At 45.1% G+C, this 23,903-nt stretch overlaps 1 protein-coding gene across 2 annotated transcripts; it reads left to right on the top strand.

The window, feature by feature from the left end:
* RGS10 (regulator of G protein signaling 10) lies at window positions 1-21,285 on the top strand. 2 transcript variants are annotated; one of them, XM_066323486.1, is made up of 5 exons: window positions 1-95; window positions 5,704-5,822; window positions 7,245-7,331; window positions 14,474-14,617; window positions 17,973-21,285. In XM_066323486.1, exons 1-5 carry the CDS (start codon window positions 47-49, stop codon window positions 18,117-18,119), a joined length of 546 nt encoding a protein of 181 aa, XP_066179583.1. In that variant the 5' UTR covers window positions 1-46; the 3' UTR covers window positions 18,120-21,285. The 2 variants fall into 2 exon arrangements, with proteins under 2 accessions (XP_066179583.1, XP_066179584.1); XM_066323487.1 differs by lacking the exon at window positions 1-95 and adding an exon at window positions 968-1,260.
* Window positions 21,286-23,903: the final 2,618 nt, after the last annotated feature.

Genomic DNA, 23,903 nt, shown 5'->3' on the forward strand with positions numbered 1-23,903 from the left:
GCGCGGCCGCCCTCGGGCTCGGCAGCGGGGCCGAGCGGCGCCCGGGATGTTCAACCGGGCCGTGAGCCGGCTCAGCAGGAAGAGGCCGCCCTCAGGTAACGGGGACCGGGGCCGGCGACCCCCGGGCGAGCCCGCGGCCGCCTCCGCCGAGGACGCGCCGGGCCGGGCTGCGCTGTGCTCCGGGCTGGCTGTGCTCCGGGCTGCGCTGTGCTCCGGGCCGGGCCGGCTGTGCTCCGGGCTGGCTGTGCTCCGGGCCGGGCTGGCTGTGCTCCGGGCCGGCTGTGCTCCGGGCCGGCTGTGCTCCGGGCCGGGCTGGCTGTGCTCCGGGCTGGCTGTGCTCCGGGCACGGGGAAGCGCGGGGCTCACGGAGGTCCCTGGGCCCCGCGGGCGGAGGCGCCGGGGCTGCTCGGGGCCCCTCCGGCCCTCGGCGAGCCGCGGGGATGCGCGCTCGGGGCGCGCCGGGGGAGCCGCGCCGCGCTTCCCCTGAGCGCGGAAGAGGGAACTGGCTCCTGCTCGGGCTCGTGCCTCGGCCGCCGAGTTTGAGTCGGAACTGCCGCTGTTACCGGGGCCGAGGCGACAGCGCGGGACATCAGAGCGCGGCTGCTCGAACTCCGAATTGACTTTGAGGAGTTTGCCTTTGGAGGGAGGGTTTCTAGCTGGAATGGAGATTTCCGAGGAGTAGTAAAGTAGCACGATCCCTGTGTAGACAGGCGCTGTAACGCGATTGTGTTTTGTACCCCGATGTCTGTCGGTTCCTGAGTTCTGGTATCTGCCGCTGCTGAGACGTTTGGGGAAACAGTTGCAATCTCCAAATCCTAGAAAATAACGCTGTGTTTTGTGATGTGCCGGAAGAAGTTGCAATCTTTCTAAGAAAAGCCAAGTGAGATCTTTGTCTGGAGTTGTTTGGGTTTTCTGGGGTTTTTTTGGGTTGGGGTTTTTTGGTGTTTTTTTTTTTTTTTTTTTTTTTTTTGGAGTGGGGAGTCGGGGAGGGGGTTTTTAAAGGCTATATGTCTGGTGAACACTTCCAGAGATGCTACAAAAGAGGAACGTCCCTTTAGTTTCCTTCCTTATAGTTAAAAGTGGAATCCAGTAGCCATCTGTTGCTAGAGACAGTCAAAAGAGGATGTTGAGGCTCATGCGCTGAGCACCCCACGCGTGCGAAGGACGCCTCTGCTCTAGCGAAAAGGTCTAAAATTCAGCTGCTACTAGGACAGAATTGTTGTGCGAGGATTCATCCCCTGATGCTTGGATACATGGAAAGTAAGGGAATTTTCCCTTTTCAGCTGCTTGCTTATGATGTTTCCCACTGCTTGCTACCTTGGATTTATTAATTCCAGACTGGTGATTGTTGCTGGGTAGGCATTCTGGTGACCGTAGGACAAGACAAGGTATTCAGAGTGCTTTTCAAGTAATAATAAAGGCTCGTGGCTTGCAGATTCATGATCCAGGTGGACGAGGGGAGGAGTGGTCAGAAGTTCTTCAAAAAAGAAATGGAAGTGGCTTTTCTTGTTGTACCTCAAGGCTTAAACACAGAGTGAGGAATATGCCGTTTGCATGGTGCTTTTGTCACTGTGACTGTCCGTGTGGCAGTTGCTGTCTGTCAGGGACTGTGCAGAAGGTGTGTGCGGCAGGGAGATGGGCAGAGCAGGCGGCTGGGCAGGGATGTGTCCAGCAGGATTGTGTGAAGGGTGGGAGGCTGTGCTGCTCGATATGGTGCCACAAAGGCCACGGTATCAACAGCTGGAGAGTGGCAGCAGCTTGGGAAAGCGCTGTAGTGTGCAGTGCTCCTGGAAGGCAGAGGGATCAGCATGTCTAACTCAATTAGCCGGGACTGAATCGCTCCGTTTGATGGGCTCCCGCAGGTTTTTCCTCTCCGTGCTTGTCAAAAACAAGGGCCACGGCTGTGAGTTCTGCCTGCAAAGTTGTATATATCGATGGTATTGATACTCCCTGCGATTTCTGTCCAAGTTCCTGCTGGGGGGATGCAAACATTTGGCATCTTTGATAGCACTCTCAGAATAACGCTGATAATCGCGGCGTTATTAGCGCTGCACTTACCCTTCTGCCGCGCACAAAGAGCCTTTATCCGCAGGCGGCTGCTGCAGTGCCATTGTGTGATGGGAAGGCAGCTCCTGCGAGGTTCTCCTCTAAAATAATGCTCCAGATAATGCAACTGCCTGGCTGCTGGCTTAGCACGGAGTGCTCTGAAGAATGGTGCCGCTAAAAGAAGCACTTAATCGCTCGCTGCCTTGCTAGGAGCAGCTGGCTGCTCCCCGCACATCGTGCGAGCGGTCGTGTCTCCGCAGCAGATCTCCAACTCAGTGGAAAGTTTGTTTCAGCAGAAACTCTTACAACTGTGCTCTGCCCTGCGTGCCTTTCTCTGCCTCTTGCTTTCTCAGCCGTGTTAAAGCCAGCGAGCTCTGCTCTGAAATTTAATTAGCGCGTCATAATGTAATATATGGACCGGAATGTCAGAAATGTGGTTTGCCTGTTCATCGTCTGATGCATATTCTGTGTGTTACTCTTACAGAAATATTGGTGGGGGAACTGCCATTTTGTCATGCCCTTTGTGATGCACAAAATTATCTCCCAGTTTTTTTAGTAACAGCAAATGTCTGCCTTCCTCATTTAAATGATCATACAAATGTATGTACGTTTTGGTTGTTGTTAAACAATGGTATCAAGCTTGTTGTTTCCAAGGCTATATTACTTAACTTTGTCAGTAGATGGTTTTAACAGGAGAAAGTTATCTTTTTATAAATATCAGAGATAAATAGGTGTCAGGAGGATCATTCATGTAACTACACTGCTGTGTTACCTCCTCAAATGAATCGTTTCAGACTCGTTAATTTGCACTTCAGTGAAAGTATCATTTTTAAGGTAATTTAGTAATAGAGATAGATGTGGGGATCAGCTTCTGGAGTCATTTGTGGGGAAAGCCTCCTTCCTGTCTTTTAAAAACATTCTGAAAATCACATATCAAATCTGCTGCATAAAACCAGCACATGGAGCGGGAAGTCATCATCCTGACTGGGAAGGATGTCAGGTCACTTTTGTATTAGAATAAATGTCGGTGATGGCATATTTAATGGGACATAATAAAAATACCCAGCAGTTTTAATAGCCTCATAAAATTTCAGGGTGCTTCCTACTGTTATGTGCAGCCTATTTATGTTTGTGCTGAAGGGGAATGTTGGTGTTTTCTGGTGGTTGCAGAGGAGAATTGAATGTGGGGATTAATGGTGCCCAGCCTGGAGTGAGCTACAATTGCACCTCTGGTGGACCTGGAGCTGCCCAGAACCTGAGACATCCCACAGCCTCTGCTCTGGGGACATAAATGAGGCAAGGGATAAATGGAATCAACTGGATAAATGAGACAAGGAGTAAATGGAAGGTTTGCAATGGACAGACAACCCTTGTCTCTGTACCGCAGTATTTTTGGGGTTGTGGGGAGCTGGTTAAGTGAGGAAATAAACTGAGTGACAGTGTTCCATAGAGGCTTAGCAGAATGGACCTAGGAGGATGTCATGTAGGTCCTCCCTTAAAAAAAACAAATTTTGTTCTATTAAGGCTGTAGGAGGAGAATGCAGGGAAAGGGGAGTAGAAGGAACAGGTTTGGAGGCTGACAAGGAAGAGAAGGGGCAGAACATAAATGGAGGGGTAGAGCTGGGCTGTGCTGGGTGGGCTGGAAGTGAGAGGAAGATGGGAAAATGATGATCCAAGAGGATAGAGAATGGCCAGCAGTAAAATGGAACATCAGTCAAAGCAGCAGAAGAGAAGCAGATTGATGTATCCTGGGTTTGTGGAAGGACTTCTGGTGGCCTTTGCTCACCAGAAATTGGGTTTTTTTTTAAGGTTTTCAAGGGCCTGGGTCTGCACTGGCTCATTGAAACATCTGCTTTTCAAAGTAATCATCAGTGCCCACTTAGATTTGGCTGGAAAAGAAATGCTGGGAATCAAATGTTCCCCCCTTCTGTTGTGTGCTAAATCCTATGCTCAGTGAGGGAATGGCCTGGTTCTGCAGGCCACGAGCTGCTGCACACACAGAGCTGCCATCCCTCTCCAAGGTGAGTGTGAATATAACAACATCCCTGAGCTCCTCAGAGGGTTTTGTGTTCTGCTGCGATGCACTTGGCCATTCCTACTCAAATCTCACAGATTTTACTGAGATTAGATGCCCAAATACTTTGAGTCAGGTTTCTAAAATAAATTTTGCAAGTGCTAATCAAGAACCACATCCTTTTGCATGAAGGGGAGCAAACTGAGGCAGTGTTAACTCACAGTGCTCTTGTCACATGTGAAGGCTGCAGCTGTGGTTTGGGGACGATCCTTAGGTTCTGGCTCCTGACCTTTAAACTAGCAGTTAGTTTCTAGAACAAAATCACCTCTCCTATCAAGGCAGAAGAGATGTTTGTTCATTTAGAACAGTTGGTAAAACAAACAGACTCCACAGGTCCCTACCAACCAAAACTCAGGAGCCTCTGCTGTCATGCCAATATTCTGTGGGGCTTTAATCTCAGCATTATTTCCAGTCACCAACTGGAAAGGGCATCTGCTAGTGTGTATTTTTATTTATGTGTATATATCTATATATATATGTGTGTGTGTATTTCTGCACAGAGAGTTTTTTGAGATACTTAGTGAGGATTAATTTCGTGGTGAAAGAAGGGTTTTTAGGGTTTTTAAAAGCAGAGCTTAAGCAGAAGTTATCCAGATTTCCAGTAAGTTGGTAGGGAGAAATGAAGGAGTTATATAAATAGAAGCTCTACTGATTACAGTAAGAGTTTTGTGCATCCCTCCAGTGCATAGTGACCTGTAGTGCAGCTCTTATCCTTCTGACTTCCCTCCTGTGTTCCCAGGGCGTTTTGTGTGTTAAGAGGAGAGGAGGCTGAGCACTTTATGCCTGTGTTAGTGTTTTTCAGATGAGCAACAGCATTCCTGGAGTTTTTTCAAGTAATAGGTTTTCTGAAGTGTAGCCAGCAAATGGGGTTTTTTTGCCATCACCAGCCTCGAATGAAATGCACTTGTTCCTGGGACAGAGGAAATAAAAATTGTGTTCCGTCTTTGCTGTCTGTGAGAAGGCTGGCTGGCAGGTCAGATGTGGGCACAGTCCAGTACACCTTATAAAGGAGAATTTCAGGACTTGGAAACAAACAGTAAAATCACCCTCTTGCCCAAAACCACCTTGACTCAGCTGGAGACTCTTCTGCTGGGTGTGTTTTCTCCCATTGGACTGGGTTAATATCTTGGACTGGTTCTCCTGCTAATCAAGACATTCTTTTTCTTTCTCTCTCTGCTTTTACCAAGCATCTAGCTCTCAGTGATGGTTCTCTTCTTAAAAATAAATTTCACGTGTGTGGCTGACCAGAAGTTCCTTTAGAGAAGCCAACATTGTTGAGAGTGCCAGAGCAAAATATGGACAGTGGTCATTGTGTTCCCCAGGCTTGAACTCCTATAAAACAAACACTGTTTCCTTACATGCTCATGAATTATGTGGCTGTAAGGAATTTTTTGCCTCCTTGCAGACAAAGCAGATTTCAAGTGTCTGTACGTATGTGTGCTTATTTTCAATTTTATGGTGTTTCCTTCAAAGAGAGCAGCTGAAATCAGGAGTGCAGGAGGAAATGGGGGAGACACCCATGCGGCTGATACTTGTCTTTTCTAAAGAATATGCTGTTTTTTCTTTTTTCTTCTTTTCCCCAGAGATAAATGACGGTGAGGGCCACCCAAGCAGCAGCCACCAACCCTTGAAAGGCACCTCGAGATGGGCCACGTCCCTGGAGAACCTCCTCGAGGACCCGGAAGGAGTGAAACGGTTTAGGGTCGATATATTAAATATGGATATTTACACAGCGCCAAATCCGGGGTTTAAAGCACAATGAGCCTCAGCACGAAGGGTGCAGCAGTGCCAGCACTGTGAACAGAGGCACACATCCCCCTAGATATGTGCCCTGAGCAGAGCTTCTGAGGTGGCACCTTTTTGCCCCCTGCCACTGCAGCCTGTGCTCAAAAGGCACGTGCAAAGGCTTTTGGCTGCACCTTCCTGCTGAGATCTATGCTGTCTTGCAAGGATTAACAAGTTGCTGTTGGATAAAGTGCAGTTCCTGAGCTGCTGATCCCTCCTGCCAGGCATTATTTATCACTGGGATCCTGGGCTCTCAGTCTCACTCCTTGTCCTTGAGCAGTGAGTTACCAGGAGCAATCTGATGACTCTGTGGCTCTTGCTCTGTGTGTAGCAGCTCTGCTGAAAATATTCCCTTTCAGTTTACTACAAAGTGTGGGCTGGTGCAGCTCAAAATGGCTTGAAGTTTAATTAGGTGAGGGTGGTGAGTTGGTGTTTCAAGGCCTTCTTGCCATATTAGATGTAAGAATAGGAACTGCTTTCTTGAAAGTGCTTTTGCCACACCATACTGATAAAATGCACTGGGATAAAATGGTTTCCTGCCAGTCTGGTTTGAAAAGTGAGGCAAACAAGAATTACAAAATGCTGATTTTAAATTCTTAAAAAAAAAAAGGAAAAAAAAGAGTCAATCTTGGTGCTGTTTAATTCCAGGCATTACTTAGTCTCTGTTTTCTAACACTTGAAGGAGAAAACTGATGATCTCAGAGCTATAAAAGTTTCAGTCATTACATTTCATAAATAAATTTAATGTACATTTTTTCCCCTTTTAAAGCATGCCTCACTTTTGGAGGAATGTGCTGTGTTTAAACAGCATAGAGAACACAGCTACATCTTCTGCTTCAGTTTGTTTAAGTGAATTTATTGCCACTGATAACAACATTTAGAAACACTTTCATTTGTAGAGATTTTACTCATTGCAAAAGTCAGAAATGTGCTACGTGAGAATCCCAAGTGCTTTGTGACTCTCATTAAAATAGTTCATTTTACTTACCTGGTAACGAATTCATATATTTTTGGATTTCCCTTTGAGCAGTGGCTGTAAAAAGTGCTCGAGTTATTTAAGGGAGACTGAAGAAACAATTCCTGTTAGTTACTGATACGGTCTGAGATTAGATGTAGCCCATCCTCCTCCTGGAATGTGCTTTCAAAGTGCAGAAAATCAGTGTTCAGTGTCAGTCCTGCAGATGCACAAATGCAGTGCTTCTCTCACATTGGGTTGGGTAAACTCATGGCAAAGTTAATTGTAGGCAGCTTCTAGTTCTAGCAGCTGTAGTAGGAAGAGGAAAAAAACAAGTGAGAAATTGGATCCTAACCTTTGTGTGTTTGTTTTTCCCTTTCCTAGGAATTTTTAAAGAAGGAATTTAGTGAAGAAAATGTTTTGTTCTGGTTAGCATGTGAAGAATTTAAGAAAACGCAGGGAAAAAAGCAGGTATGTTTGCTAAATAAATTCTACTTGTCAACAAAGTTTGCTTAGCAGAGCTGGAGGTAAAACATCTCTGTTGCAAAATGTGCTTCGTGTGAATGCAAATAAATATATTTGAAGAAATTGCACTAAAATCATCCTGGTGGAATTGTTTGGAAGCAAAGCTGGTTCTATTTCAAATCAAAACAAAGTGCTGAAATTGTCAAGTTTCCCGTGTTTTGAAAACTGAACTTTTTGTAGTTTCTAGGGAGTAGCAGAAGTTTTATTAATTCAGCGATGCTGCATCATCTTGTTTGCAAATATAAAGATATTTCATTCAGAGCTTTTTTAGACCACAGCAGCTATTACATGGAAATTTACACCACTGTGATATCTTAGTGGGACATAAAAATAACAAATGGCCCAAACAAAAATATTTTACAGCACCGAAAAGAAACATTTGGCCTTATCAAATTACAAGTTACAAAACAAAAGGGATCTGTTTAAACTTCTTTGCTTAAATATTTATCCAAATTGATGTATACCTGCAGAGCCTTTTCATTTTGATGACAGCTCTATCTTTCCAGTAGGAAATAATCTGTTGGAAAATTTTGCAACCAGGAACCTCCAGTAAGGTTTTTTTTTCCACTGCTTGGATCTTTGCTTACACTTAAATCCACCAGGAACACAGGATCCACTTTCCCATTTAGACTTTGAAGCCCATAGAGTCAGGCCTGAAGTATGTACCATGTTTTGTTTGCTTGTTTCTCAAAAAGTTTTGTGTCTGTTTTTTTTTTTTTTTTTTTTTTTTTTTTTTTTTTTTTGTTATTTGTTTTGTAATTTTCTTGAGAAATTTCAAATTTATTTGCTCTTTAAGAGCTCATTCTGTGAGTATGAAGTAGTTTCAAAACTCCAAGTGAGTATCCCTGTCCTTAAAAGTCAGACTCCTAGAGGTCTTTATTTTTTTTTTTTAATTCCATTTTTATGATTTTTACCTGAGTGCAGCTCTTCTTGCCAAAGGGCACATTTTGGCACCATGAAGAGTGGGAAAATGCCCCTTAAACCTCTTCCAAGTGAATCACAGAATCACCAGGTTGGAAGAGACTTTCAAGATCATCGAGTCCAGCCCAGCCCTAACACCTCAACTAAACCCTGGCACTGAGTGCCACATCCAGTCTTTGTTTAAACATCCAGGGATGGTGATTCCACCACCTCCCTGGACAGAATATTCCAGTACTTTATTACTCTTTCTGTGAAAACCCTTTTTCTAATACCCAGCCCATATATCCAGCACCTTTCCCTTGGTGCAGCCTGAGTCTATGTCCTCTCACTCTGTCAATGCTGCCTGGAGACAGAGCCCAACCCCACCTGAGCACAGCCACCCTTCAGGGGGTTGTACAGAGTGCTAAGGTCACCCCTGAGTCTCCTTTTCTCCAGGATAAACAATTCCAGCTCCCTCAGCTGCTCCTCACAGGGTTTGTGTTCCCAGCCCCTCACCAGCCTTGTTGTCTCCTCTGGATGGGCTCAAGTGTCTCAACCTCCTTCCTAAACTGAGGGACAGAGCTGGACACAGCACTCAGTGTCCTTCCTAAACTGAGGGGCTAGAGCTGGACACAGCACTCAGTGTCCTTCCTAAACTGAGACACCAGAGCTGGACACAGCACTCAGTGTCCTTCCTAAACTGAGACACCAGAGCTGGACACAGGACTCGAGGTGTGGCCTCACCAGTGCCCAGTACAGGGGAGGAATGACCTCCCTGCTCCTGCTGGCCACACCATTCCTGATCCAGGCCAGGGGCCATTGGCCACCAGGGCACTCTGCTGGCTCATGTTCAGCTGCTGTCACCAGCACCCCCAGGTCCCTTTCCTCCTGGGCACTGTCCAGCCACAGTGTCCCCAGCCTGTAGTGCTGCAGGGGTTATTGTGGCCAAAGTGCAGGACTTGACACTTGGACTTACTAAAGTTTATCTTATTGGACTCTTCCCATCCATCCAACCATTCCGGATCTCTCTGCAGAGCCAACCTCCCTTCCAACAGATCAACACACGCTCCCAGATTAGTGTTGTCTGCAAATTTACCAGTGAAAGACTCAATACCCTCATCCCTGTCATCAGTGAAAATACTGAACAGAGCTGGCCCCAGCACAGAGCCCTGAGGGACACCACTGGTGCCTGGCCACCAGCTGGATGCAGAACCTCCACCACCACTCCCTGGGCCATGCAGCCAGGTCTTAACCCAGCAAAGAGTGCTCCTGTCCAAGCCACGGGCTGCCAGCTTCTCCAGGAGTGTGCTGTGGGATTATTTGTGCTTGGAGGAATGTCAGAAATGCCAAGCAATGGGAATCAGATGGGAGAGCTGGGCTAGGAGAGATGTTATGAAGGGCTGGTGTAAGAGGGCTGTGTCCAGATTGCAGGGTTCCTCTCTTAAGGCCAGTCAAATATTGTCAGCTAAAAGAGTTTCCCAGCAGATTTTCAACAACAACGAAAAAAAATTTCCCTGTCTTTCCAAACAATGTATTTTGGGTAGGGGAGTCTATTTTCTGTAAATATCCTGTGTTTTGCACTGAAAAAAAAAATTCCCCTCAAAACAACTTGCTGGGTTAACTGTGAGTATTTTTTGGGTATTGATAAATCCATAAAACTACAACAATACTATTTTTTGCAAGTTCAATTTGACTGTGACCTTTATAACATTTAGTAATTCCAGTTTTGTGTATTCAGCTGCTTCCCTCCCTCATTAAGGCCCACGAACACAGAAAGTCTTGAGGAAAGAACAACCAGTCAGTCAACTTTCCTGTAAAGTCCCATGTTTTCAGTGGGATAACAATCGTATTTTCCCTTGCTAAATAATTTCCATATTTTTAGCTGATTTAGGGTTGCTAAGGCATGATGCCAGTACAGAAAATATTAAAGTGATGTACAGGGTTAGGGGCTTGGTGAATCCTTCAGTGAATTGCCAAATGAACAGACAGAGATTTAACTAGGTTTTATTTAGGTTAATTATTCAGTACCAGTCATTCCACAGTATGATCAGCCTGGAGTCTGGTGTTACCCAAATTCTTATAACTGGCTGAAAAAATGTGCTTTAGAATGCCACAGACTTACAGTAAATTTTTGTAGCTACTGCTTATGGGTGGCTTTGTTTAGATAATTTACAAAGCTAGGAAAAGCACTAAAAATAGAAATCTTTCCAGTGTTTATGGTAGCGTGAAGCGTGGATTTTTCTTCAGAAAGTGACTCTTGCAGAAATCCCTTTGCATCTCTCTATTGTATGCACAGTCTTCTAAAAACAGTTTTGGTACTTGTTTTGTAATTGGCTTCTCCTTGAAATTGGTTTCCCACACAGATTAGCTCACAGACACTGAGACCCTTGGTCAGATGAAGCTGATAGCAATTTAACCCAGACTGGAGTGAGTCCAGAGGAGGCCACGGAGATGCTCCAAGGGCTGAAGTAGCTCTGTCTGGAGCCAGGCTGGGAGAGCTGGGGGTGTTCAGCCTGGGGAAGAGAAGGCTCCAGGGAGACTTTCCAGTGCCTAAAGGGGCTCAAAGAGCTGGAGAGGGACCTGGGACAAGGGAATGGAGTGACAGGACAGGGAGAAGGCTTCAAACTGACACAGATTTGGTATAAGGAAGAAATTCTTTTCTGTGAGGATGGTGACACACTGGAACCCAGAGATGATCAATGCCCCATCCTTGGAAGCATTCAGTGCCAGGCTGGATGGGGCTCTGAGAAATCTCATCTAGTTGAAGATGTCCCCTGTCCCTGCAGAGGGGTGGAAGTAGCTGAGCTTTACCGTAATTTCAAACCCAAACCATTCCATGATTCTATTAATGGGATTCCCCCCCTCTCTTTCCAAAGGCTGAGATAAACTTTTTGTTACTTGATGTGAGAGCACTGGCATGGGGCTCTGCTTGGTCAGTTTAAACTTGCCTGAAGGTTAAGCATCCATTGTGCCCGGGATGTTTATTGTTTCCTTTCATCCTTTCTCTGCCAGCCTGGGGCAGTGTTTGGTTTTGTACAGGCTGCTGTTCCATCAGAGTGGGTGATTCAGGGAGCAGGGGAGATTTTTGGCAGCTGCAGAGCGAGGCAGCAGGCAGGCTGCATTGCTGCTCTGGACTGGGTTCAGCCCATCAACTTCTCCCTCAGCTCAGGACACATCTCTGTAGCTAAAAAAAACCCCCAAAACCCACAAAAACTCAGGATATTCCTTTAAAATTGAAGTTAAAATATGAATTTAATGTTTAGGGAAGATTGAGAAAGCAGTTGGCTGAAGTCCACTTGTGGCAGTGAACTCTGCTGCCACCCATGTGGCCCCTCGCGTTAGGGCATGTATTTAATTACTGAGATGGCAGTGCTGGGAATAAGGGAATAAAATTTCACTTTAAATATTTTGTTGCAGTTAGTCATATGTTGTTTCATTTGTGCTTGTTAATGAAATAAACAACATGTCAGTCATGCTGCTTCCCAGGGTTTAAATGTTTCTCCTCTTGCAGCTGAGCTTCAAAAATAAATTACACATTGTCATAAATGCTTCCAACAACGGGGAATATTCTCAGCTATTGCTAAAACCCACCAAAATGTCCACGTTGAGGTTTTGTAGCGAATGATTTTAGAACAAAGTACGTTCAGGAGTTTCTTCTCCATGTGGAATGCAGCAAGGGTTCAGCAGGGCTGGGGAATGCTGCCCAGCTGCTGAGTGCTGGGAGCCTGGTCTGCTGAGCATCTGGGGCTCCCATTCACCTCGCTGGGGAGCCACACATGCTTGGGAGCCGAGTCTGACCTCAGGGAAGGAAGTGGGAAGGAATATTGCATCCACTTGAAATAGCGAGGGGGGTTGCTGCAGACAGCACTTTGTACTCCAAATGGGAATCTGGCACAGGCACTGGGACAGCACACAGATGGGACTGGGGACTGCCAGGAATCCTTTAATAACCACCTGTGAACAGGGTCCCAGTGTAAGGGCTGTTTCAGTTCCAGAGTCCCCTGTGCTGAGGCTTTGGTTTCAGGCTGATGCAGAGCAGAGAATACCACCGAGTGAACAGGGACAATCTCTGCCTCCTCCACCTGAACCTGGCTCTGCCTGAGTGACATTTGGGGGGTGTATGAGCACACTGGCAGCTTTAACTGTTCTTTCTTTTTAAAGCAAATTATAGGCTGTAGTTAATCAGCTGCTGTACTACTGAAGCATAGACGTAGCAGCACAGTTCTATTTGCAGCAGAGCCTGTAACATTCAGCTGTGCATTTCCACGTTTCCCCACTGCTATAAAGCCAGGCCCTCTGTGTCTCTGCAGTGGCCTCCTCTCCCTGCCACAGCTCTTTCACTTCCTTTCTTTGTTATTCTTCCTCACAAAATCCAAAGAGCCTCCCTGTTTCACCAGCCTCCCACACACTCCTGTTGTTCCTCTCCATGCTCTTTAAACTTCCTCACAGTTACTTCTAGTTTTGTGTTCCCTCTCAAGCCTCCCTCTGCTCTTTCTTTGCTTTAGCTCCTGTGTCCTTGGGCAAGCAGCACCTTGTGCAGGGGCTGCTGAGGAGTTACATCTGCCTTGATTAGCCAGCAGTAAAGAACATTCTGGCAGTTCAAGCAGAGCAGATAACTTTTGAGCACATCCTGCAGATTTTCCCTTGGTGCATGTGCTGCTTTTCCTCTCCCTTTCTTTTCTCTTGCTGATTTTCCATTGACTCAGCAGGAGGGTAATTTTTTTTCTCAGTCCTTTGCCCCTCTCAAGTATGGTTGAAATTGGACAGTGGGTTTGAAAGTTATTTAGGTGGGACTGGCAATACAACTGCTCAGGCAATAATAGCTGAAGGCCTCTTTACTGTGCCTGCATTAGGACATTAACTTTGCCTCTTACAGCAGTCACACCTTTGATCCCCTGGATTAATTGCTCATTTAGAACAGAAGTGGCTAACCCAGTCCTCCCTGAGCTGTGAGGCAAGTTGGAAATTGTTCAAAACAGTTCTTTGTGACCTTGATGCACTTGACACGTAATGTTCTACCCACCAGATGAATAATGAGTTTTAAAAAGGAATACTAGAGAATGAGTGTCCCCTTTAGCAGTGAGAGAGCCCCAAGTCTTTAGGCCTCCTGAATGCTCAAACACATCCAGCTCTTTTCTTCTAATTCCCCCCAAATGTAAATGTACCCCAGATGTAAAACATGGAACTAATTCCAAGACTCCTTCATGGGCAGAGTTTGAATGTTTCCTTCTCCAAGATCTATTCCCATCAAAGGCACAGCCCTTTAGCTGGTGCTTGCTCTGGAGCTGTGGTTGCTCATTAGAGGTACCCTGGGGACCCTGGTGAGTGCCCAGGGCTGGGCATGGCCCAGAGCAGCTGCTGCTGGGTTGCTTCCAGCATGCAGAATTCAGATTGCAGCAGGGGGCTTGGCTCTTGCCTGGCTTGGTTCTCTTCTCCCTCTCTGCCTTCCTCTCATCCAACCATCTGGCTGAGGGGCCTTTCACTGAACTTCAGGGGGTTGTGGCCACTCACTGCTTTGAAGCTTAAAGATGTTGGTGGAGTCAAGATGTTATTGCTGTTACTGGTTTGACAAGGGAAGAGCTCTGAAATCAGGGCAAACACCAACAAACAGCTTCATGCAGTTCACGCCCTTATTTATCATCTCTCAGAGGCTGTTGAGAGTCTTACCTTTGCCAATTAGCCAAGTTGTTGGTGTTTTCTTTAATCATGGAGTGGGTGTTGTAGGTGAGCTGCTCTGAGGTAGTGGTTAAGATAAAGTCTGTGGTGTGACAATGTTATCTGGTATTAGCATGGGTTATACACTAACTTCACTGAATTTTCCCTTGTAGTCAATCCCCAGCTTTATTTCCTCTGGTTTTTTGCCCATGCTGATGATGTGTTAGGAAGAACATTTGTCTCGAAAGCAAAGACGAGGTGTAGATGATGATGCTGAGCAGTTTTACACTGGCTGCTGAGATTCAAACCTGCTTACTGCCCAAAAATCCAATTTTACTGCTGAGATTCAATCATCCCAACCTGCTGTAACCTACGAGCTGAGTTCTGGCAGTTCTCACTGATATCAGGGTAGCTTTTGGCCTGCAGGGGTATTCCTCTTCAGTACAAATGAGCATACACAAGTGAGATAAACCTGATACAGAGAACATTCCCACAGCAAACAATCCTTTAAAGAACCTTTAATTCTTTTGCAGATGCAGGAAAAAGCTAAAGAGATTTACATGACTTTCCTGTCCAGTAAAGCCTCCTCCCAAGTGAATGTTGAAGGGCAGTCCCGTTTGAGTGAGACCATCCTGGAGACACCTCACCCTCTCATGTTTCAGAAGCTCCAGGACCAGGTAAAGTTATTTACTTCAATAACACAGTTTCATTCATTTTTGTCTGGTTGTAGTGGACTCTGCTTTCTAGCCATGGGTTGAACAGGTAAGCACACAGCTGGGTTGCTTCAGTGTTGGGGATATTAATGCAGCTCCTCTGAGATATTCCAGGTTCTTGGCCCTATCTCACTACAACCTATTAACTAAGAGACTCAGTACAATCATTCTAATTCCAACTCAGGACTTTCCTGGAAAACTGGATGGAGTTTTCTCTTGGGTTCCTGCGTGGGTAGCTTGAGAATCACCCTGACTAACTCAGTGCCTTTGTTTTCCTGTGTATTCACTTGTTCTGAGTCATTGCTGATGTTTGTTTCTGTAGTTGCCACTGGTTTCCTTGAGAGCTCAAATTTCTTCATTTTGACTTCGCTTTGGTATTTATGTTGATATGAATATAACACAATTTTCTGAAAACCCTCCTCTTCTGCAACGTGCAAGACCCAGAGGAGTTGGTCTCTGCTTTGCCTTTCCCTCAAGAACTTGGGAGGTCTGATAGAAATTAGAAATTTTGCAGGCATGTCTTTAGGTGGTAAATTTTCTTGATATTTAGCTGATTTCAAAGCATAAGTTATGAAGTGAGTCATTCTTATCTGCAGCTTTCCAGCACTTGCAGTACTATTTTTAATTCCTGTACCATCCTCAGGACTACCTGTATTTTCCATTTGGCTCTTTCCTTTTGTGGAGAAACAGCACAGTGATTTAAAATGATTTTCAGGCCATTCCAATCAGGTATTGGATACATTGGCTGGACACTTGGAGGGGCCTGAGGAGCAAAGGCTCTGCTGTTTTTCAGGCAGATTCCAAGACAGTAGAAATGTCTAAACTGAAATCTAATTTCCATGTGAAGAAACAGACTTTTTAATGGAAAAGTTCTGACTTGGGGGAAGGGAAGGAAATGCTCTGATAGATCTAAGCACTGCAGTTCAGGGTGAGTGACTATGAGAGTGAAGCTGGAGAGAATACTGGAGTTAAAATATTTGCTATTTTATAAATGACAGGAACATAAAGAGCCAAGAATTACTAATACCTGAACTGGAACCACACTGGACCAGTGGCAGAGGAATCCCACTAGTGTGGGAAGAAATCCTGTGAGCTTTTAAAAACAAATGCAGAGCATTTATGGGTCATTGCAAGTTTCCAGTGCTTGAAGCTCCTGTTTATTGCTGTTAGATAATGGCTCAGAAGAGTTATGGTCTTCTCCAGTTTTCAATCCTTATAAAGTTATGAGGAGTGGTGTGATTTGTTCTCTGAGGAGCAGTGTTAACCAGTGCTGGCTCTGTGGGGCTGAAGTAGAAAAAGGCAGAGCTGGAAGGCCACTGGTGTACAGCAAGAGCTTCAGTTCTCCAGAGAGCCCCTGCTCTGGCTGGGGGTGCTGGTGGGCTGTGGGCTGATGCTCATGGGGTGGCCCTGACTGACCCCAAGCCATTTGTTTGTGCTGAATGAAGTGTTAGAGTGGTTCAGAGAATTCCATGTGCTTCAGGATACTTGTGGAGTAAATGTTCCTGCTGCTCAAAGGCACTGAGAGGAGAGAGAGAGGGGAAAATGGAGTTCTGCTTTGGCACAGGATTATGAGCTCTGCTCTGTATATTTGGCTGACCAGACTGCAGAAGATTTTGATCTTAATGCTCTTTCTCTCTGGGAGATGCTTTAAGTGATACCAGGAACAAGAGGGGCCTAAGTTCTTAACACAGGCATGACATTTTAACAAGGAATGTCTCCCTTACAACTTTTTTCCTTGAGCTGGTTGGATAAATTTAATTATATTGTAGTTACCCAGTGCCAGGAGGTGTAAATTGACTTTGCTTAACTTAGGAAGAGTCCAGACCCTGAAGATCAGGCTCTACACACAGTGGATGTTTTGGTGGGTTTTTTTTTTCATATTCCAATGTGTAGCTTAAAGAATAATATTTCCACAGTTTTAGACGTGAACTTAAATATTTAAATATGTAAACAAAAAGTGGTTAGTAAAACCCACCAGGTAATTTACTTGCAAGGGAGCTGCTTCAGCAAATGCACAGACAAGAACAGTCAAGTTTTAGGTGCTTGCCTGTATCTGTCCAAGTTCCTTAAGGATGGGAAATGGAAAAAGCAGTTTGAGATTGGTTTTTTCCTCCTAGCAAAGAGCTGTATTACCTGACTGTCCTCTCAGTTAGAAGTGAGCCCTGTAAAGGTAAAGATGAGTTATCCACACATGGAGTGGCCACATCTCCAGGTCAGAATCCAGAAATTTGTCTTGGAAATTCAGTTATTCTGAGTATCATAGAAAAGAATCAGTCCTGAAACATGACTCAGAGAGGCTCCAGCAGTGAAATAATAGACTGAGGGTGAGGCTTTGGTTTTGCCTCAATTATAGTTTTGAAGTTTACTTTTTTCCCTTCCCCTCTGTTTCAAGAGCAAGCAAAATATAGTCCTGACCTTGACACCTGAACAGATTCCAGGCTCCTCTCCCAACCCTTTTGTTTTCAGAAAACTCCAAAAGAGTTGTAGTTTTTGGATTTTTTTTTTCTCTGCAGTGGATATAAATAGAAGAGCAGCAGTTATGCTGAGGGATGAGCCTGAACTCAAGCCCTGGGAGAAAAAAGCTGCACTTCATGTGTCCATGCTGGCTGTGAGAAGCTCTTGGCCTAGTGAAAAGTGTAATTACACCTGCAATTTAAAACCACACTTTAACTGGGAAAACACATCTGTACCAGCTCAGCTCTTTGTGGCAGGTTCCTGCAACATTTCTCATCTGGCCTGAGATGAGCCTTGGCATTTGGTCTAAAAAGGATGGGAGGATTGGCATAGGTGTAATTGGCTAAACCAGTTGTTTCAGTATCTGTGTAAATTATATTTTATTTCAGAAATTATTTAGAGGCTTTCCTTTGTTACCCAGTGCTCTGCCTGAGTTACTCTGCAACATTCAAGAGAAGGAAAGGTGCATGAAGTGTACCTCTCTTTCTTCAAAGCTCTGCTTTGCCCCCCTGAATGCCTTGCAGACACCCTGGCAGGAGGATCTGCTCATCCTCTCACTGACCAAGGCATTGCACCTCTCACCTTTAGTGGTAGGTGTGCAAAGTTGGCTGTTGTGAGAGCTGTAATTTGATTTTTAAACTAATGTGGATGTTAATGCCAAGCAGTGACCGTGGAACCCACAGCACTGTTTGCTGCCTGCTGCCCCTTGGAGAGTTGGAAATGTATTTTTTCTAAATGTCCTGCTCTGCAGTAATGCTCTATTACAAACAGAATGAAAGTACATTGGAATTAATGCACCCTTCTCATTTAAAATCTCATTTTACTGAGGTCATTTGCTTTGTACTCTTTTTCCCCCTCTTCCCAGATATTCAATCTCATGAAATATGACAGCTACAGCCGCTTCCTGAAGTCAGACATATTCCTAAACCATAAGAAGAGTGAGGAGCAAGAGGAGAACTCAGCAGAGGCTCAGACTGCAGCTAAAAGAGCATCAAGAATTTACAACACATGAGACACAATGGATCTCTTCAGGAGAGGCAATACAACAAGGAAATTACACTCAGGAACAGTCTAGGTTTATAGCAGTTGCATTTAGGGCTTGGAAAGCTCAAAACCTTTTTAGGAGATACTTACCTTCTTAATTGCTTGAATGACTAATTGTTTTTTTGCATGATAGCTATTAACCAAGCACCCATGGAAGGACTGTTTCCCAGCTAAAAGGCGGAGGTATTCCTCCATTGCATGAATTGCCTTTCATATTTCACAAGTTAAAATGCTTTCAAATCCTTGTCTTTTCTTTTGTGAGGCATCTCGGTGATGAGAAATGGGAGATAGTGTGGCTGGGTTTTTATTTTTGCCTTGTAATTTTTATTTGGGACTAGCTTTTCCATCCTGAGCTGCTGGGAGAAGCAGTTGAGGAGTACATTACACATTAGCTTGTGGGTGAGTCATTCACAGCAAATTTAATCATAAAGGGACAGCATCTTTCAGGGTTAAGCTCAGTAGAATCCAGTCTCTTCCTGTGTGATTTTGTTCTTACAGGGTGATGTCTGTTTTGCTTTGCCTTTATTGCTGAATCAAAACACTTCCCTATTCATGATTTTCATTTTTGTATCTCCTAAATTTCCTTTTTTTTTTTTTTTTTTTTTTTGCATTAGACAATCACCTTCTTCAGAGGATGAGATAACCTCTATTCCCTTGGGAACAAAGGCTCTAAAAGAGACAGAATCTCTGCAGAACTCCTAACTGCCATTAGGAAATGTGACAGCAAATAATTAAGTATCCCTCTCAGGGCACACTGATCTCAGCAAAGCTTGGCTTTGTCCCTCACACCAGTGTGACATCAGATGCTGCTATCAGGAGGCATCTGCTCACTCCCAGGTCTCCTGAACAATCCTGCTCTGTGCAGCAACACAGCTTTGGCAAAGGACCAACAAACCAAATCTGGTTTTGTTTTACTCGATTTTTTTTCCTGCTAAAATCACCCTGCTGGGGTTTTTATTTTTTGCCCCACTCAAATACTTCAGGGTTTCCTAATTGTGATTTTGGAGAGCTGCAGTGGAACAAGGAGTTGGTTTTGGGGTTCAGCCACTCTCCCATCCACCTTGAGAGCAAGGGGAATTTATTTCTGCCCTGTGCAATCAAAGGATGGTAGAGAAAGGCAATTCCCGATGAGCATTCCACGTTGTCCACACGGGAATGTGTCAGCACTGACAAGCACATTTTGGCATAGAGTTTTTCCTCTGTTCATATATTTTTTGATTAATTCACTGCAGTGTTACTAAATTGCATTTTAAGCTGGGAAAGTGTATTAGCTACTTGCTCTATTTACAAGCTTCGCAGCTGTAGTCTGGCTGTTTCCCACTCTCTCATTATTTACTCTTCCATTTTTTGCACTGCTTCTCTTGAACTTTTGTTTATGTGTTGGCTAATCTAAATGCACAGTTAGCTTCTGAACATTTTGTGCTTTTTTTTTTTTATTTTTGGTCAGAAAGGCCAGATATGTTTCATACACGCTGTCACTATCAATATTTAAAATCTATTTGTCATTTTTAGAATGCAAAGTCCCTTGGCAGACTTGATTGTTTCTTTTATCTCTGAGCCGCTCTTGCAGGTATTGTGTAAAGAAAATTGTTTCCATGGGCTTTTCCCTAGTCAAAAGTGGGGATGGGAGTTCTGATTCTTCCCCTAGAGCTCCATACCCTCTTCATTTTTAGGAAGTCAGAAGAGGTCAGTGCCTCCATATGCATGTTGTAAGGTGTGATTCTTATGCACTGAGTTAATGTTCTTTGTATGCTCTCGAAAGATTTGATGGTGAAGTCATATTACTTCAGGCACTTTCAGTGGTATTTGACCTTATGCTTAAGCTGTATTTCAATGTTTTACTGAATAAGAATGAGCTAAATATGTGCATGAATCTTTTTTTTTTTTTTTCTCTCCTTTGACGGAGCCTAGGAAATGGGACGATCCAGTTCTGGACTTGCCAAGTGTTTGTAATCTTAAGATTACCTCTTTTGAAAATCCACTGAAATAACAAACTCTTAATGCGTGCCACAGCAGAGGACAGAACTTCTGATAGCATTGAAGCCCTTGGGAGTGGGCAGCTTAAACAGTTTAGGACTTGGGATTTGTATTTTCCCAGTGTTTGCTGCATTAGCCTTAGAGATATTGAAAAATTCAGCAAGGGGACATCCATGGGAAAAATGCAGAACGAGCTCTTACCACATTCATCACATGGATGCACAGCAGATTCATTTTTAATCATATTGATTTTAAAAATGCATGAGCAAGGGAGAAGAGTCTTTGGCTATCCTGTTTTAAAGTGGTAATAATAGAGAATAAAACCAGGAGCCGTATGAACAAAGGTAGGGTGCTAAAGAGAGAAAATAAGTTTGTAGCTGCTTATGAGCAACAATTTCCTTGGCAATATGCTCCCTATCAGGTGCTGCCTTTGCTTGCTCAGAGCAAATGCCCCACATGAGTAGACACAAAGGTGCTTTACACTACCACGAGACAAAAGTTACTGAAATGGAAATGTATTTTTTAGCAGCATCTCCAATCCTATGGCGTTTGTTTCAATACCTATTATGTTTCTAACCTAATGTACCTTAACCCACAAAATTTTCAATCTTTAAGTTGCTCTTTTACCTCAGAGGTAAAAAATTGAGTGCAGCATTCTCTTTGTGGTGCCTGGGTTTCTTTGATTCCTCTACAACACCAACAAGTAGACTTGCAATGTTCAGAAAGCAAAGATGTTTTTCCTATTCTTTAGATTATCTGTATGTTTCAGTAAAAGGGCAATCAGATTAAAACCATGCAAGCAGATGTCTGTAACTGCAATTTGTGTATATGTGGCGAAAGTTGATATTATTACAAACTTGCTTCTGGAAATAGGTGACACTTGCTCCACGTGGCAGAGAACAAATCACACAGACAGAAAAAAGAACTGTTTCCCCAGGAGTAAATCCCTCATTCCAGGAACAACTGTAAGCATTGCATCCAACCTCAGGCTGTCAGCTGGTGCTCAGAGTTGCTTTATGTAGAGATTAAAGATAGATTCCTCTTCACAGACCTTACACTGAAGGTATGAGCACACAAAACAAGCAAGAGACGTTTCATGCCTGATTGCATGCCTTAAACTCTACCCTATTTTGTGTCTCTCAGCTAAAAAATAAAAATATTCTACAAATACACCAAATCTGTGTGCTGAAAGCTCTTTTATGTTCCTAACAGAGTTTGGGTTGAGATGGCTTCGTGTCCCATAATTATCCCATTTTCAGCTCTCAGTCCTTGCTAACACAGTTTACACTCTGTCCTGGTGTGTAGGTGTTTCTTCTTGGAAAGAAGGAGTGGCACAGTGGGGCTCACTTCTGACTGGGCTGTGGTCTCAACAAATTGCAGTAAGTCACTTGAACAGGGCACCTGCTCCAGCTTCCATTTCCTTTGTTCCTGCTGCATTTCTTTCATTGCACTTTCTACCCCACTGGTGTGGAGAAGGAGGGTTTGAAAAATCAGAGGGAGGGAGAGAAAAAGATTCCAATGTTCCTGTTTAGATAACAGTTTGGAATGTGCTTCATTTTTTACTGACAATTCAGACATTTTAAGTGGGTAGCATCTGCATCTGGGTTAAAAACTAATTAGGTCTGTGATGCAGAGAGGCCCTATATAATTCTGTGACTGGTCCAAAGCTGAAGAGTGGTATATAATCCCTTTATATAAATTGCTTATACCTCTTTTCATCCTAAAACAGGGCAGCGAGTCTTCCAAAGTCACCCATTTTTGCCAAATGTCTGTCTCTGACAAACCAGAAGCACAGTTTACATGACAGTGATCATTTCCCCACGCCAGAGTTAGTTCCTCTTGCTCTGCATCCAGCAGAGCTCCTGTCCCAGGGCTTCTGGCAAAGGCACAGTTCAAAGGGACTGGGGCATCCTTCATCCCGAGGATTTCTGTGACTTTGCTGTGCTGCCATACAAGTGCTCAGCAGCTGCAGCCACAACTCCAATGACTCCAGTTTGGCTGTAATTAAGCAAAGGATGCTTCTCATCAGGGCTGTCATATCCTGACTGATCCCTGTGCAAATCCTGGAGTTAAAAGGCTCCCCATTCCCAGGGGTTTGGGGTGGCAGGGGAAGAAACAGGGAAAAGAGGAGTGTGGTTCCTGGCAGTGCAGCCCTGTCCTGCTCAAAGTGGATCCTGGAGGCCTTTCAATAAACCCTTACTTTATTCTCTAGCTCTGTCCAGTCTCTTTTTCAGGTCAGCCTTCCCAAGATCTCACGTTTTCATAAGCTTTGGTCCATATTGAGGTTTAATTGTCCCATTCCAGCTCCAGGCTGTGAGGTCCCATCCTTCTTGTTCCTCCCTCCAGCCCACCCTTGTTTGTGCTTTGGGGCTGAAAGTTGTCCTTGGTGTGCAGCAGGACAAGGATTTGTTTTGTGTCCCTGCTTTGTGAGAAGAACTTACCAACACTTAATACAAGGCTCAGAACTGCACCTCAGCAGCACAGAATGTGAAAACCATAAAAGCTCACTCTTAAGGCATCAGCGGGGAGAACGGGAGCGCTGCCAAATTTAGCAGCACCCTCTCCCGGCTCCCGGCTGAACAACTCGTGGGGATTTGGGTTTGGAGGAGTCCGAACAGGGACAGGTGGCAGCTGTTTGTGCCTCACATGCGGCGTGCTCAGCTCGACCTTTCTGCCAGCCGGAGCTGCGGCTCGGTCCGAGCGCTCTGTGCTGCCGAAGCGGCTCTGCGCTTGTCGCCAAAGGCGCTGCATGTGCCTCTGATCCAAACTCGCGGGGGGATCCCCGTGCGTGAGAATAAACCTGCTTTGAATGTCGGTGTTATAGAGCAGATAAAACCCCGAGCTCCTGAACCAGCTGGTGACACAGAACCGCAGCGCAGGGCCGGCAGCTGACCCTTCCCCGGGCTGCTCCTGCCTTGGGCTGTGCCCTGCCGGGCCACCAAAGCCAGGACATTTCCTGCAGGGACCTGTCACCAGCGTGCTCAGTGCTGCAGCTGGTGCTCTCAGCCTTGTTCCTGCTCACCCCAGCCTTTCCAGGGGTCAGTGTGCCCAAAATTCCAGCCCCTGGAAAATCCCCTGCCTGCCTGCAGCCCCGGGTCACCCTCCCCCGGGTCTGGTTCTGTTTGCCCGAGGTTCAGGTGCTGGTTTGAGAGAGTCTTTTTGCTCTCTGAAGGCCTGAGTCAGACGTGAGAATGAAATGGAGTCTTCAAAGTCTTGTTTTGGCTGGATTTCTCGTGTTGTTTGTAATTTTTTTATCTTACAATGTTCTCTGTGCCCGGCTGAGGTGTTCTGCTGCTGGGACACAGGACGGCTCCCCCTCGATGGGAGGTCACAGCCTCTTTATACAGATAATTACATGGATATCATTTACAGTGATGTTCCCATACCTATCACCTGTACTAACAGGGTCATCTCTGCTCTGACCCAATCCCCTTAAACTGCCTTGTGCCATTGTCACAGCAGGAGATGGAGGCCAGGGGAGAAGAAGCCAGGGCACTGCCCTGATCTCTCCATCTTGTCCCCCACTCACTTCCATACTAAGAACACCAAAACTACATAATTTTTCACCCTGTGATACACTACACTACTGTCTTCACACCTTTGTGACTTGTAATTCTCTCAGTGTTGGAAGTTTTTTCCATGGGCTGAAGTCAAAGGCTGTGTCCTCCTGGGCTCTGTGCCAGGCAATCCCCCTGGCCAGGACTCAAACCCTCTTGTTTGGGTCCCAGTCCTCTCTGCTGAAGTCTGTCACCTTCCAGGGTGTCCAGAGGAATGC

The sequence above is a fragment of the Sylvia atricapilla genome, chromosome 8 (genome assembly GCF_009819655.1).
Source record: "Sylvia atricapilla isolate bSylAtr1 chromosome 8, bSylAtr1.pri, whole genome shotgun sequence".
Lineage (NCBI taxonomy): Eukaryota > Metazoa > Chordata > Aves > Passeriformes > Sylviidae > Sylvia > Sylvia atricapilla.

Excerpts from the sequence above, each read along its gene's own strand:
- RGS10 (XM_066323486.1), top strand. The coding sequence starts at position 47 with ATGTTCAACCGGGCCGTGAGCCGGCTCAGCAGGAAGAGGCCGCCCTCA. Across the intron at positions 5,823-7,244 it reads AAGGAGTGAAACGGTTTAGG|GAATTTTTAAAGAAGGAATT; the intron begins GTCGATATATTA and ends TCCCTTTCCTAG. Across the intron at positions 7,332-14,473 it reads AAACGCAGGGAAAAAAGCAG|ATGCAGGAAAAAGCTAAAGA; the intron begins GTATGTTTGCTA and ends ATTCTTTTGCAG.